Consider the following 16,102-nt stretch of genomic DNA (forward strand, 5'->3'; position numbering starts at 1 on the left):
TGAAGTAGAGACAGGCCCAGACCAAACCCCCACAGCCAAACAGCCCAAAGCACTGGGGTTTTCTGAGTCCAGACTGAGCTCTGGATCTAACAGCTTTCATACATTCCAAGGTCAGAAGGGACCATTGGGATCATCTAGTCTGACCTCCTGCATAGCACGGGCCAGAGAACTTCCCCCAAATAGTTCCTAGAGCAGAGCTTTAGAAACAAAACATTCAATCTTGATTTAAAAATTGTAAGTGATGGAGAAACCCAGGATTCAGGCAGCCGATAGGCATGGGCCAGAATGCTCACAAATCACAGTTTCACCAGTGTTGGACCAATGATGATTTGTCCAAAGAGTTGCTCTGGAAAGCACATTATTGGGTTTTTCTACATCTCATTTGTCCAATCAGAGAGCAGAAGCGAGGTGACCAATCAGGATGGACTCTTGGTACATTTGGAACAATGATTAATTATTTAATTTGTTAAAAATTTACACTTTATTTCCAGCCTGAATTTGTTTAGCTTCAACTTCCAGCCATTGATATGTTAGACTTTTCTCTGCTAGACTGAAGGGCCCATTATTAAATATTTGATCCCCATGTAGGTGCTTATAGATTGTCATCAAGTGACCCCTTAACTTTCTGTTTGTTAAACTAAATAGATTGAGCTCCTTGACTCTTTATCACTAGAAGGCAGGTTTTCTAATCCTTTAATCATTCTCGCAGCTCTTCTCTGAACCTTCTCCAATTTGTCAACATCCTTCTTGAATTGTGAGCACCAGAACTGGACACAGCATTCCAGCAGCAGTTGCACCAGTGAGGGGAGATGAGTTGCTGAGCTGGGGGCTGGTGAATTCACTCCCTACCCCAGTGATCTGTGCCCAGTGTAGGGAAGGGGGCGGGTTCCCTTCACTCCCAGCTGTTCCCCCCCGCCCCCTCCCCCACTAGGATATGCACAGCCTGGCCAGTGCCCTGCCGTGACCATAATAGCCGCGGGGATTAACATAGCAGGCATTGTCCTTGCTGGGCTATAATCTGTGCATTGTTCGCTCATAAGATCTGCCCTAAAAATACACAGGCCAACAGGTGCAGCCCTGGCCTCCCAGAGCCCCCGGCCTGCTCAGAGACAGGAGCCCAGGCTTTTGTGGGGGGGCAACCGAGCCCTCACTAAGGGCAACGCAGGTACCAGCCGCTCTTTGGTTTGTCTTCATTTTTCAGTGAATTTGATGGTAAAAAGAGTTGGGATTGAGATAGGGGGACCAGACAGCAAATGTGAAAAATCAGGACTGTCCCTATAAAATCGGAACATCTGGTCACCCTAGATTGAGAGCTGCCGGCAAGCACAGCGCAGGCGGCTCTGCTCTAGCAGTGAATCTCATTCCCACCCGCAGCCCCCAGCTATCCCAGCCCTGAGCTCCCCACGCAGCCCTGCTGACGCCCCCCATTCCCACCTGCAGCCCCCGGCTATCCCAGCCCTGAGCTCCCCACACAGCTGTGCTGACGCCCCCCCATTCCCACCTGCAGCTCCCGGCTATCCCAGCCCTGGGCTCCTCACGCAGCCCTGCTGACGCCCCCCATTCCCACCTGCAGCCCCCGGCTATCCCAGCTCTGAGCTCCCCACGCAGCCCTGCTGACACCCCCAGCCCCCGGCTACCCCAGCCCTGAGCTCCCCACGCAGCCCTGCCGATGCCCCCCATTCCCACCTGCAGCCCCCGGCTATCCCAGCCCTGGCTGCTCCCTAACTGAAATGTCAAGGGCTAGTGACAAGGACTGGTTAGTATCTAACTATCCGTCTGTCCAGCTTGTTCATTCATCAGAGCTGTCTGTCTATAGGTCTGTCTGTCTATATGCAAACACAAGTGCCCTATCATATAGATATGTCAATGTGTAGGGTCCCTTGTGTGTGCGTGTGTATATGCAAACAATGAGTGTGTATTGTCTCTGTGTGTGTCTATGTAAGTATACACTCTGAGTGTGTGTTTGTGTAAGTATAGTCTGTGCTCATGTAGCACTGGTGGGTTTATGAGCATGTGTCCTGGAGTCTTATAATGTTTCTGTCCTGCTGGGGATTTTCTGCCCTGCAGGAGACGCTCCAGTGAATCACACTGTGTTCCTGTAAGTAAAAATAATCCATTGCTGCAGGTCCAGGGGGTTTCTCAGCTGCAGGGCTCTCCAGAACCGGAGTGTGAGTTGAGATCCGTGGGCCAGATTCACCACTCTGCTGCGTCAGTTGCACGTGGATGTCATTCCATCGACGGATTGGCACAGTGGGGAATCTGGTTCAGTGTGTTCGTGTGCGTGTCTATAGTGCTTATGGCATGTGTGTACCATGTATGTTTGTGTCTAGTGGGCAAGGGCATCAGCTGGTGTAAATCAGTAGGAGTCAGCAGACCTGTGCCAACTTGCAGGAGCTGAGAACCTGGCCCAATGTGTTGCGAGTTGTATATATAGTGTGTGTCCGTGTATGAGCATGTGAGTGTGTCAGTGAGTGTGTGTAGTGTGTGTGTGTTCAGTGTCAGTGATGCGCACCTGTGCTTAATGTGAATGTGTAATGTGTTGCGGTGGAAGTGCGTGAGTGCTAACGTGTGTGTTTTATGTGTAAAGTGTCGGTGATGTGCACGTGTGTATCGTGTGCGGTGAACTAGGCATATGTGTGCAGTGTGTGGTGTGTAGCATGCACGTGTGTGTGTGGTGTGGGTGTGCATGAGTGTGCACTGTCCATGGGTAGCATGTGTGTGTGTGTGCAGTGAGTGTGTGTGTATAAAAGGGGTATATCTGCCTGTTCTATTTTTACCGACCAGTTGCAGGCTGGCTTGGATTTAATACTCTCGTCCCTTCCCCATCCCCTCGCAGTCTGCAGCCCTCCAGCCACCAGCCACCACCTCCCCTCTGCCTGGACTGCACTAGGTAAGACGCTACCTTGCCCAGTTAGCCTGGCACATTCACCAGCCCCAGGGATCGGTTCTTTCATTTGCTGCTTTGGCAGCTGGGATCAGGGAGACGAGATTTTACCTGATTCTATTAGCTGTAGCCAGGCTGATTGTAATGGTAGCCAGTGTGTTGGTGGGCAAGGAGCTGGGGCCCGAACTGTGTCACCTCCTATGAAATGTTAGGTTCCATTTAGACCCCAAGATGGTAGGTATCCTAGAAATGCCTAGAGATTAGTTCTCTCTCTCTCTAGCTTTCTCTCTCTGTCTATCAAATCGGAGACTAGGGTGTTGGGAGCTACAGACTAGGCACGTCAGGCTAGGCACTTTTGTTTAACAACATTTTATCCACTCTTGGGGAATCTGTGTTGGTGAAAAGCAAACCAGCTTCTGTCCCTCCTGCCAAACCCGGTGCCTGCTGCTCTAGCTCACGGGTGCCAGGGGGATCAAGGTGAGGGGTAATGTTCCTCAGCCCCAAATGACATCAGAGCCAGAGCCCCATGGACTTTCAGTGAGACCCTCCTCGTGCCCAAGTCACTTTTGATAATGGGACTTAGGCTCTTACGTCTTGTAGGATCTCTGGAGAACATTACCCCAGGTGTAAGGCTAGGCTCTGGCTCCAGACTGGCTCTGCTGAAAGGGCTGGTTTGCTAAGGCATCGTGTGTTTTGTAACAAAATGCCACTTTAGCTGCCCCTTTGCTGACTGGCTTCCTGCTGCCCACCCACGGGCTGCAGTCAAGCCCTGTGAGCAGTAGAGGGGTTGGAGACCTGGTACTAAAACCATCTGTCTCTCTATCAGTGCTGACTTGGCCAAAGCGTGTCTGCCTGTCCAGCCAGTGCATCACAGAGCACGTCGGTCCCCACCAGGCACTGGTAGCCTGCCAAGCTCTTTGTTTGAAGTGTCTGTTCCAAGCGCCCCCTACTCGAAGCTAGAATTGCTACAAGATGCACCTTTGAATGGGCTATCAGTCACACGAAGCTGTTGGTGTGTGTGTGTGTGTGTGTGTGTGTGTGTGTGTGTTGTGAGAATGTTTGTAGTTGTGTGTTTTGTGTTGTGCTTGTTTGGTAGGTCTGTTTGTGTGTTTCCAGCTAGGTAGAGTTAAGGAGTTTTCGGTTTCCTAGACCTTTCCCAGGCTGAATTCTCCTGCAGAAACAGAATTTGAGGAGTCATTTAATTTCATGATTTCCATAGCAGCATCTGGGATATATAGGGAATCCATTCCAGTGGGCACAGGAATCCAGGCCAGAATTTACCAGGCACAGGTCCTGTAGCCCCACCAGATAGGTGGAGAGCGCCATAAAAATGTTGATCACCTCTGGAGCTGAACCAAACCTGGATCCCTGAGCCCACCTGAATGTGCCTCTGCAGAGAGCGCTGGCAGGCTCCTGGCTCTGGCTGCATGTTATGGCCTGTTCAACCGTGGGTGCAGTTTGCAAGATGAAGAACCTGATTTCTGGCTGCCAAATGCGAGGCATTAGAGGTTTAGAAAAATCTGTCCCTAAAAGTTGATTAACCCAAAGCCCCTGGGTCAGCGCCTTCTGCAGTCTCGGGCTTCTGCCTGAATCCAGAGGGTATGGGGAATCTATAGCGCCTGATTCCCCTCTCACTCACCCTGGTGTAAATCAGGAGTAACTGCATTAAAGTCAATGACATTATACTGATGTCAAACTGGAGTGAGACGCCCATAGGCTTTCATGATGCGGTAGGACTCTAATAAGCTGACACCTGTCAATGATGAGCACAGATTTAACTCTTGTACTTTGGTTCAGAGAATGGCATGGTGAATGATGTTTAAAAAACCCCAAGAGACTCGTCTGTCTTCTCTGGATCTTGCCCGAGGGCTGGGCAGAAGGGCCTGAGGTCTGGATCTTTCGTTGTATTGAGGGAAAGCTTCTCTTTGGTGTAAAAGTGCTAAACGAAGATGGAGCTAATGCAGCCTTGCGCTGAAGTCAGTGGATATTGCGTTCACTTAAACCAGGGCTAGATCTGACCTAAAGGAGCTCAAGTTTTGGATGAAAAGCCTGGGCAAATAATAATAACACTTTTACTAGAGGAGGGAAAGATTCCCATGATTACAGCTGTTATATCATTGTGTGGGTGGCGGTCTAGTGCCTGAGAGTCAGGAGATCTGGACTCTATTCCTGGCTTTGCCACTGACCTGCGGTGTGACTTGGGCATGTCACTTCTTTTCTCTTTCCCCTCCCCACCCCATTTGTCTGTCTTGCCTATTTAGATTGCAAGCTGTTTGGGGCAGGGACTGTCTAGCCACAATGCATGGCGCAGTGGGGTCCCTAGGCGCTGTTGCAATATTAATAGTGACTCACTATAATGCAGCATTAAATTGATTCACAAACATTCTTTCCCATCTGTTCACAAATCCGCTTCCCTTGCGGTTGTCACATCCCTCCTTGTGCTTGATTTCTGGGTGAAATCCCCCCTAAGCAAAGGACAAGCTCCAGGTCCTGTGCAGAGCGATTGGAAAAACAAAGCTGGACACTTCAAAAGGATTTCCCAGATTAGAACAAAAAACTGGAACCATTGAAAATGTTCTAAAAACAATAATTCCAGAACATTTTGAATTGGAACCGAAAACGCTGACATCTTCAATGGAAATGAAATGATTTGACACTTCCGAAGACAAAAATTGCTTTGTTTTAAAATATCGATTCAAAACGGGGGGGGGGGGGTGTTTCCCTCCTCTTGATTGGAGAACTGAAAAAGTGTGAGGAAGATCAATATTTTGCTGCAGAAAATATGGGGGTTTTTTTAAATGAAAAAACTATGGGGAACTTTGACCTGCTCTAGTCCTGGGGCTTAAGCGGGGCCTACCTGTGTGCACAGGATTTATGATTGTTATTATTTGTATTACCATAGTGCCATGGACCAGAACAAAACGACCGTCCCTGCCCCAAGGAGCTTACAATCTAAGTATAAGACAGGAGATAACAGGTAGCTACAGATGGATGGGGGCCTGGAGACAATGAGACAGTGTGGTTCAAAGCATAGGCATTGGTTTCTGCACAACACCAGCCTAACTGTTGTCAAGTTTTTTGTAGGCATCACAGCAAAGGAGAGTTTTGAGGAGGCCATTTTGCTGTTGCTCTGGATAGGGGTGAATTTCTCCCTTGGTAATAGTCTAGCAAGTGAGGTAGGAATTTAGTGGAAGCAGCACCTTTTTCAGCAGATGTCAGAGAATATTTGTGGCAAGACAATTTCAAATTCATAATCATGACTATTCCTCCCTGGGAACCTGATTCAAAGGGTCCACGGCTTATACATCCAACCCAAACAGCTGGCATTTAGAACTGGGAATATGAAAGAATTGCAATGAAACTACCAGCTCAGAATGAGCTGCAGAAATAGTTCTGAATAACAGATACGTTTGGGGGAAAGGCCAAGCTGTTTATGGACAATCTGCAATCGGGGAAAAAAGGCAGATGAGACATTAGGAACTGTTCACCCAGCCTGCTCCTTTACAACCCTCCCTCTTTCAGCTCTGCCTTTATCCAAGAGATACTTTGCTAATGGAGCTGGTGCTGCTGTGCCCATTAATAAAAGTGTAATTGCTCTCAAAGACATGGGGAAATGCACCACCGCCCTCTTTATCAGGTGTCTGCCTGCCAGGCTGCTCAGTTTCTGGTTAGCTTCTGTGTCTCCTTTGCACTCAGACACCTCCACTGGGGCTGGGGCTGGGGCTGGGGCTGGGGCTCTGCAGTCTGGAAAGCAGCATGAGTAGGGGGTCTCGAAAGGAGCCAGGAAAAGCACCAGGGCGGTGGTGGTGGTGGTGGTGTCTTTTCTCCTGAGCAGCTCCTGGTAGGGGTGGGGCTGGAATCTTACACCCTCCCAGAACTGTTTGGAAAATGTGATCTTATCTGAGAGCCAGTTGTTGATCCCCACCAGCCCTTTGTTCAGTGGCCTGATGGCATAGCTGGGCCTAGAGCCATCTCCCCCTGAGCGGAGCAGGGTGTTTCACGTGGCTGCACTAGAAGAGACCATACAAAGCCATCGCGCAGTCAGGTTAAAAGGCAGGCACAGGTGCTCTCTCGACGTAGGCAGTGAGGAGGGGGGAAGGGCAGGGGGAGCAGTGCAACCCCCCACGGGAAGCACAAGGGTCCTGTTTAGCTCAGGGCTAGTTCTGGTGCTGTTCCCAGTGAGGGTCTCGTCCAGTGAGTAGTTTGTGACCTGCTGAGACACAGGCGAGGGTCTCTCCAGTGGGGTTTGCTGAGCAGTGGAGTCCTGGTTGGGTGCCTGGAGTGTAGAACTCAAATACAGACCCTGAGCCCGGCTGGGGCATTGGGGATGGCAGCTCAGCTGGAAACACAGGTGGTGCCCATGAGAACAAGGTGGGCTGTCAGGAGGCACGTTACTTCAGCTCAGGGATCTCTGCATAACTGTCAATACAACACAATCCCGATCCTCAGCCCCCTGCTAGCCCTGGGCTCTCCACACACAGCTCTGTACATGCACCTCAGTCCTGACCTGCAGCCCCCTGCTATCCCAGCCCTGGGGTCCCCACTGTCGCTGCCCCTCAGTCTCTACCCACAGCCCTCTGCTATCCCAGCCCTGGGGTCCCCCCCATCACCGACCCTAAGTCTCTACCCACAGCCCCCTGCTATCCCAGCCCTGGGGTCCCCCCCATCACCGCCCCTAAGTCTCTACCCACAGCCCCCTGCTATCCCAGCCCTGGGGTCCCCACACATATGCCTTAGTCCCAGCCTGCAGCCCCCTTCTGTCCCAGTTATGAGCCCCAGCTCTGTTAAAGCACCTCAGTCCTGGCTCTTTGGTAAGCACAGACTGTGAATTATGCCCTGCTGTGTGGGAGTGGGTGGATGTGGGCTCACGTTTTGATTCCTTGCTATTGATCATTTTGCTTTGGGGTGATTCTAGGTGCAGAATCGGACAGCACAATGCCAGAACCGTAAGTAGCAGAACTTCCCGTTGCCTTTTGCTGAACTCCCCTAAGCTTCAGGCTTCTCCGGAGCGCTGTGGGCGAGACCCGACGCTACTTTGACCAACAGCAGGGTTTGAATGCAAACCATTGACTAGGTGGAGCAACTCAAAGCAGTCGCAGAATGATAACAGCCTTCTGTGGATCGGCCGCTAGAGGGAGGCAGATTTCCAGGCTTTGCTACCACAACAGGAAAATCTCATGCTTGCTTTGGTTTTTTGTGAAAATGGTTCAATGCGCTGGGGGGGGCAGGCGGGGACAACACTTGTGAAATGTTGAGATCTTTGCTCACAGAGCAGCTCGAGTTTTGGTGCAATGCCATCCTGTTACACTCAGAAATGGTCCCATTTCCAACCCCCAGCATTTCCACATTTTCCCAAGTTTTGAATTTCCACATGCCATATCCAAAACTTCATCGCAGCAAAGAGCAGTTACCCAAATCGCAAAATGTCCACACACAAGGAATTTCCATGCGCTTTGGTGCAATATTTGGATCTGTCAATTTGCTGAAAGCAGCAACTATCTTCACACTGCCACACGCTTCCCAGCTGCTAGCAGCCAGGAATCTGAATACGGAGCCAGATTCAGTCCTTGAGTACTGAAACTGCACATGTATTCACACAGGCTGGCACTGATACACACAGCTCAGATAATGGCATGTATTCGTACATGAATTATGTGTGATCTAGTGATTAGAGAAGTGCCTTACTAGAAGTCAGGACTCCTTGGTCTTATCCTACCACTCTGCCCACTGAGTTGCGGTGTAATTTTGAGCAAGTTGTTTAACTGCCCTGTGCCTCAGTTTCCCTACATGTAAAATGGCTCTAATGTCACCTACCTTATGTGGGCATTGAGGTTTTCTTAATTAATACCTATGATTGCTGTGAGTTCCTTGAATTAAAGTCTTCATACACATGCAGACCTCTACCATCACTTTACAATTCTACTAATAATGCATATTTACTGCCTTAATATCTAAGAGTTGGATCTTCAACTGATGTAAACTGGTGTAGCTCCATCAACTTACACCTACTGAGGATCTGGTCCAAAGAAACACTTCCGGTCTGTGGCACATTTTGCATGCAGTAGTGAAGAGTCCATCTGTGACCTCCAGGTGTTTCGTGCATTCTGTCTGTTGATCATTTATTCTGTTTTTTCCCCTCTTTATTTCGTCTGTCTGAATGAACAACTTCAGGGAGGTAAGTGCTCCTGGATTTCCCCCCCCCTTAATAGAGCTGGACATTAACGTGCATTTTCTGTAATGAGTTTGCATTTAAAATGTCTTTTCTTTTGTCCTTTCCCTCCACAGAGAAAGTCCAAGATCACAGCCTCGCGCAAACTCATGTTGAAGGTGAGTCCCTTTGGGTCTATCCCAGCTGAGATAGCAAGTCAGGGTTAAAAGCATCGGTGCGGAAACATGGTATGAACATTTCCATGGCTAGCCAAAGGGTTTATGGAAAGAAAAACTCAGCTTTCCACTGGGTACAGGTAGGATCCTGGGTCTCTGAAGAAGCCAGCCCTGTTCCCACCTCCATGATCCCTAGAAACTGTAACACTCCCTCAGCTGCTCAGAACTTCATAGCTGGAAATGTAACACCCGCCTGTCCCCCAAGTTATCAGCACGGATTGAACCTGGGACTTTCAGCACTAAAAGCGCAGGCATTAAATATAATGACACAGCAGACACAGTACCAGTAGGCTGTTAGCTGCTGGCAGGGAGGGGCATGTTTAGCCAGTGTGTCACAGATATAGGCTTGGCAGAATTTGATTTTTATCTCTCTATAATTTTTTAAGCATTTTTTGTTTTGTTTTGATCAATTTAAATGGTCACAGTGGCCGGAAATTGTAGGGGTGTCAGAAAATAGGAAGAGGCTATGACAGTAATCATAGAATCATAGAATATCCGGGTTGGAAGGGACCTCAGGAGGTCATCTAGTCCCACCCCCTGCTCAAAGCAGGACCAATCCCCAACTAAATCATCCCAGCCAGGGCTTTGTCAAGCCGGGCCTTAAAAACCTCTGATTTAAGGATAGTAGACACTTGAGATTCAAAAAGGTCAAGTTTTCTAACTGTTGTTAAAACACAAATTTGTCAACGTCGCATCAAAATATACAAAGTAAATTGCCTAAAACCACCCTCCAATAAGCTCTCAAGCAGCCTCTGTCTGACTTTGCCGAGCTGTAAAACTTCGAGGATTATCGCTGGAAATATTTTCCGCCGGTCTGTGAGTGTGCAGTGAAATCGACATTTACCAATAAAAAACGAATCCGTCCAAGCCGACACATACTCAGGGACACACACTGAATTTCCGGAACAAGGTGCATTAAATATACAATTGGGTGGCAGATGCTGCTGCCTACATCCTTGGTTAATAATAATAATTAATACTAATAATTTGTTTAGTGCCAACAGTGCATTAGGCACCTCACAGGCAGGACATGATGCTGGGGAAACGTTTTTGCTTAAGGGGAAAACACATGCACGCAGAGAGCCCGGTGATGCCAATGTCAGTCAGGAGTCGTAGCTCCATGGAAAGCAAGGACGTCTCTGAATCAGACACAGATTCTGCAGCCTCTCACCCTCCTTCCTGCAGCTCCCCCCATGCCCGGTTTATCACACACCATGGGGAAATGCTTTTAGTTGTACCAGCGCCAGCACATCACCCCGCTGGGCTGAGGACAAGCCCCTGAAGACCCTTCCATATGGGTTTGAGGAACATGCAGGGTCTCTGTCCCTCACCACAAATGCACTGAGCTCAATATCTCCGTGCGCTTCGGTAGCTCCCTGCCTTGTGCCCCTGGCCTGAGGTGATGGCTTGGGGGGCGGCTCATGGCACAGTGCATCTGCTCAGGCTGTCGTTGTCTGCTGTGTGCTCTAGAGTTTGATGCTAGCCAAAGCCAAGGAAGCATGGGAACAAGATCAAGTGGACAAGCAAGGGGAGAAGGAGAGATACCTGGCTGAGCGGATCACACCGCTGCGGACCAGTGGGCTGTCCTTCAGCCAGCTGCAGGTAGGCTCGAGTGGGAGTCAGGAGGGCCACCGGGGACCTGCGCAGGGGTCTGACAACAGCTCAGGTCTCCACCCTGTTCGTTATGGCTGAGGCAGGGCCCCTCCTGTCACTCGTGAATGGGTCCCTCTGGGCAGGGTCCAGGGGCTCTGGAAGGTGAACCGGAGTGCCCAGCATGTACTGCGGTAGAGAGTAAAGGTGGTTTCCCAGGGAACTCAGTCAGGGACATGCTGGCCGCTGGGATTTCAGGGCTGGTGACTGATGGAGACTCACCACCCCCTCTAGGGGGCCCCATGAACATGCTGCCTGCTAAAGGCCTAGCTCTTAACATGGTACCTGCTGCAGCAAGACAGGGCCACTGCCGGGAGGCTCAGCGGATGGAGCAGTGAAAAGAGCTCCCAGCTTGGCCTTTGTGACCCCTCCTTGCAGGATCTGTGCAGGGAGCTGCACGAGAAGGTAGAAATCGTGGATGAGGAGCGGTACGACATCGAAGCCAAATGCATCCACAACACCAGAGAGGTAGGAGGGGGCCTTGTGCATTGGCCTGCAGTTTATTTCTTAATTAACTGGTTATTTGATTTGATACCTGCTATGCACCTCACCTAGGTTATTAGGGTTATTTACATTATGGTCACACCTAGAGGTCCCCAAACCAAGTAGGGTTGCCAGGTGTCCGGTTTTCAACTGGAACACCCGGTCAAAAAGGGACCCTGGCGGCTCCGGTCAGCACCACTGACCGAGCCGTTAAACGTCCGGTCGGCGGCGCAGCGGGGCTAAGGCAGGCTCCCTGCCTGCTGTGGCTCTTCATGGCTCCCGGAAGCAGCGGCATGTCCCCACTCCGGCTCCTAGGCGTAGGGGCAGCCAGGGGGCTCCGCACGCTGCCCCCATCCCTAGCACCAACTCTGCAGCTCCTATTGGCCGGGAACCCTGCTCCAGCCTGGTGAAAATGAGCGAGTGAGTGAGGGTGGGGAGAGCGAGCGACAGAGGGAGGGATGTGTGTGGAGTGAGCGGGGGCCCCAGAGAAGCATGGACAAGGCTTCTGAGGAGGAGCGGGGCAGGGGGTGTGGCAAGGGTGTTTGGTTGTGTGTAAGTAGAAAGTTGGCAACCCTAAAACCAAGGCCGGGGACCCATGGTGCCAGGCGCTGCCCAGATACCTGTCCCAAAGAGCTCACAGCCTAAATGGACAAGGTGGACACAGGGCAGGATGGGAAACTGAGGCACAGAGAGGGGACGCGTCAGGTGTCTAGAGCTGGAAACAGATCTCAGGCCTGCACGGCCCCATCCACCAGACCATGCCACCTCCTGCTGCCGTCTGATCATTGAAAAATTCACACCTGGGTAGTTTAGTGGGAAACGTGCCACCTGCAAGGCTCGCCCAGCCCATCCAAGCGAAAGCCATTCGGCCAGATTACCAGCAGTAGCCACTGGCTCTGGATGGCTCCACTCTGGGGCCATCCAGCCAGAGGCACCCCGGACTTGTGTTTCAGAGGCACATCGTCCTCTCTGCTCTCCTTCACCAGCTGCTCAGCACTTCGTGGGGGTGCCGTGATGGCTGGAAGCCAACCTGTGCAGCAGCCCAGCTGGTGCCCATCCGTCAGGGGCTCCGACGGCCAGCCGCTCACTGGTGCACGGGCGCTGTCCCTGAAGTGCTGGGGCTGTTATTGGAGTCTGAGGTGCAGACGCAGCAGCCCCTGCATGGGACTCTGAGCCGTTATCGCTGCGAGTGGTGTCTGGAGCTGGGAGAAGGGACAGGGCTTGGGCTTGGGGTTAATGTTTCATTTGGGGTTAGGGCTGGGTGCCCTGTGGGAGAATCACCCCTGGATGTGGTCCCGGTCAGGATGGGTGGCCTGTGAGGATCCTGGCACCCCCAGCGGATGGGGGAGCTGGCTACCATGGTGCCAGGAGCAGGCAGAGGTGCTCACTGCAGGTTGGTTTGAAGCAGGATCGGGGGCCTCCCCCCCGCAATGCAGCTGTTTCTACTGCCCCCCGCCCCAGCCTGGCGACTCCTCCTTTTTTCCCTCGTCCCACAGATCAAAAACCTGAAGCTGAAAGTGCTCGACCTGCGGGGGAAGTTCAAGCGCCCCCCGCTGCGCCGTGTCCGCGTCTCCGCTGACGCCATGCTGCGGGCCCTGCTCGGCTCCAAGCACAAAGTCTCCATGGACCTGAGAGCCAACCTGAAATCTGTCAAGAAGGAGGACACAGAGAAGGTGGGTGGGGAAATTCACCCCTGTGCAAAGGGTCCACACGAGGCTGATGTGGGAGTTGACCTGGGGCATGTGCCTTGTGTTGGGCCCTTGGGACAGGGGGTGCATTTAGCTCCAGGGCCCAATACTGCTCACACGTGTGCTGGTGTAACTCTGGAGTATCTCCATGGATTTCACTTCCCACAGCGGCTCTCTTGCTTTGAACGAGGCCTCCTGGGATTTTACTGCCTGGAGGCACTTGCATGCAGCTGGGGTAGCTCCCTGGAGCTCCATGTGGGTACTCCTGATTTACACGGGGGTAAATGGACAGAGAGCCAGGCCTGGGGTTTGTATATTGGATCAGACTCCTAGTCCAGCGCCCACCCTATGGCAGAGGCCAATACACGATGCACCAGAGACAGGAAACCAACCCACGCTGCACCTGGCCAATTGCGCAGTATTGCACAGGGAGGATCTATTCCCCTCCTGACTCCTGTGGCGATCGGCTTATGCCCTGAAGCAGGAGGTTTGGTGATTCCTGATCCTTGTCTGTCTCATTATTATTGCTCATAAGATCATCCAGTCCTTTTAACTCCCGCCGCGGGCGAGCTCCTGCCGTACCACCTGCGCTGTGGGGGAAGGAACATACACGCAGGGTCTGGTCCTGCAGAGGACAGGGCTGCTCACACAAGGCGCCACATGCCCTCACCTCCCAGTCGAGGGGCTCTGTACATAGCAGGATCGGGGCCCTTTCTCGCTGCTTTCCCAGCTGTCTCCATCTATACTGACTCTAGGGGGCATCCTGGGGTTTTAAAACCATAGACAGCCCCCCCACTCCACCTCCCAGGGCTATAATTCAGCTTCACACAGAGCAGCTCCAGGGACACAGTGGTCCCTAATTGATTCACAGGGAAAAGGGATCTCTTGAAATATCTCTTTTCTTCCTCCCCCCTCCCCCGTGCTGCCTTTGCCGCAGCTGTCAAGGGCCCCAAACATACAGGTTATTTAGTATAGGGTTAGTGGAGACACATGTCCGCGTCTGTCTGTCTGTGTAATAACACGGCAGGTCACCCCGGAGCTCCACGGGGCGAGTGCAGTGGGATCCGGGGGAGATGCCATGGGCGAGGTTCAGGGGTGAAAGTAATTTAAAGGACATACCAGTACGCCGGAGTCCTGAGCGGGGGTGTGGCCTCAACCGGAAGAGGTGGGACCTTTCAAGATTTAAAGGCCCTGGGGCTCGGGCTGTGGCTGGGAGCCCCAGGGCCTTTAAATCACCCTGGAGCTACCAGCTGCAGAGGCGGCTGGGAGCCCCGGAGCTCCGGTGGGGATTTAAAGGGCCCGGGGCTCCCCGCAGTGGCTGGAGCTCCGGGCCCTTTAAATCCCCGCCCGAGCCCGGCTGCCGGAGCTCCAGCGGCGCTTTAAAGGGCCTGGGGCTCCCCGCAGCGGCAGGAGCCCTGGACCCTTTAAATCCCCGCTGCGGAAGCCGGTCCAGTACAGCACGGCGTATTGGCTCTTGCCGGTACGCCATACCGGACCGGACTGGCTTACTTTCACCTCTGGCAAGGTTGCACCTGGGGTCACCGCTGTAATGGTTGTTCTGGGTGTGGGGGGATGTGGCGCATTGGAAGGCCCATGGGATTTAAGTACACTCAGGCACGGACCAGCTTATGAGTCAGCCAGGATGGAAATAAAGGACAAAATAAACCTTCCGTCATATGGAGTCATACATGCATGAACCCATGCTTCCCTTCCCTGCATCCACCCATGAAAACTCCCTCTCCCGTACACTCATGCACCCCCCCCATTCATACATGGCACATGTATGCACGAACCTAGCCAGCCAAACCCCTGCGTGTACACACACACACACGTATGCGCACGGACACACCCACACATGCAAAGTCTGTTACCCCCCCTCTGTCTCTTGCTGAGCGCTGCTCAGATGCGCCATCCCAAGGCTCCCTGGGCTCTGTGCTGCCAGGACCCCTGACCCCTGCGTCTCCCTGCAGGAGCGCCCTGTGGAAGTGGGCGACTGGCGTAAGAACGTGGAGGCCATGTCGGGCATGGAGGGCAGGAAGAAGATGTTTGATGCTGCCAAATCTCCGACAGGCCAGTGAAAGGTACTGTGTTCTGCCCACTCCTCCCTTTGTCCCGACAGCCCCTTCCCTTGATCCCTGATGCCCCTTTACATGAAGCAGGACGCAGTCAGCATCTGTGAATCACCCTCTCAGTCCAGGTGTCTGTATCACACACCGGCCTGGGGCCCATTCCCTCTGGAGCCCTCTTGACTGGTCAATGACCCAGTGCCGCTAGCTGGCAAATTACAGCGTTCTGGGTTTGCATACGCTGCAGGAGGATCTGAATTATGGCAGCTTGTGCCCTATGAGCCTCAGTGCCAGGCCCCTGCCTCCTCTCGCGAAGCATTTTGAGGGCTGTGCTCCAAGACAAGCCAGCACCTCCTGCCTGTGCACGTGCCGGTGCTGCCCAGCGCCTCGCTGGTTGCTGGCTGCAGAGACGCTGCGCTCTGCCTTGACTCGCTCTTTGGCGGGGCCCGGTCCTGTAAACAGGAGATGGGATTTCAGGGGAGCTGTTCTGTTCTCTTTGTCTTGTGGTGACTTGCTCGGCTTTCTCTTTACACGTGTTGTTCCTCACTGAGCGCTGCTGGCTCCGGTGCGCTGGTGCTCCCTCCCCACCAGCGCGCAGCCTCTAGCCCGTTCCTTCGCGCTGTATGAAGCTTCCGTTCCGATTCCTAGGTGCTGCCTGGAAGGACGAAGAGTCACCCTCTCCCACTGTCTGCAGCTTCGCCCCCGGCCGCCCCTTCACGCTGCCCCGTTTGTGCCTCTTCCTGCAGTCGCTCTCGAGCCAGCGCAGTTGCGGAAAGCTCTTTGGGAAAGCTCATCCAGTCTCTGTGCTTAAATCAGCCCCCTTCCTCCCCCGGGCTTCCATGAGCCATAGCCTCACGTGACGCAGCCAATTAATCGCCCCAACGTGGCACCCCAGCAGTGGGCTGCCATTGTCTCCTGTAGGTCCCGGCGCATGGGACCAACCCATT

The 16,102-nt window shown here is 52.7% G+C and overlaps 1 protein-coding gene across 2 annotated transcripts; it reads left to right on the forward strand.

Moving 5' to 3' along the window:
* Positions 1-9,041: 9,041 nt before the first annotated feature.
* Positions 9,042-15,167, forward strand: TNNI1 (troponin I1, slow skeletal type). 2 transcript variants are annotated; one of them, XM_065403858.1, is made up of 6 exons: positions 9,042-9,059; positions 9,170-9,211; positions 10,739-10,870; positions 11,297-11,386; positions 12,898-13,074; positions 15,060-15,167. In XM_065403858.1, the coding sequence occupies exons 1-6, from the start codon at positions 9,042-9,044 to the stop codon at positions 15,165-15,167; spliced, it is 567 nt and encodes a 188-aa protein (XP_065259930.1). The 2 variants fall into 2 exon arrangements, with proteins under 2 accessions (XP_065259930.1, XP_065259929.1); XM_065403857.1 differs by lacking the exon at positions 9,042-9,059 and having other exon boundaries at positions 9,122-9,211.
* Positions 15,168-16,102: the final 935 nt, after the last annotated feature.

This window comes from Emys orbicularis, chromosome 4 (assembly GCF_028017835.1).
Source record: "Emys orbicularis isolate rEmyOrb1 chromosome 4, rEmyOrb1.hap1, whole genome shotgun sequence".
Lineage (NCBI taxonomy): Eukaryota > Metazoa > Chordata > Testudines > Emydidae > Emys > Emys orbicularis.

Excerpts from the sequence above, each read along its gene's own strand:
- TNNI1 (XM_065403857.1), top strand. The coding sequence starts at position 9,122 with ATGAGTTTGCATTTAAAATGTCTTTTCTTTTGTCCTTTCCCTCCACAG. Across the intron at positions 9,212-10,738 it reads CGCGCAAACTCATGTTGAAG|AGTTTGATGCTAGCCAAAGC; the intron begins GTGAGTCCCTTT and ends TGTGTGCTCTAG. Across the intron at positions 11,387-12,897 it reads GCATCCACAACACCAGAGAG|ATCAAAAACCTGAAGCTGAA; the intron begins GTAGGAGGGGGC and ends CTCGTCCCACAG.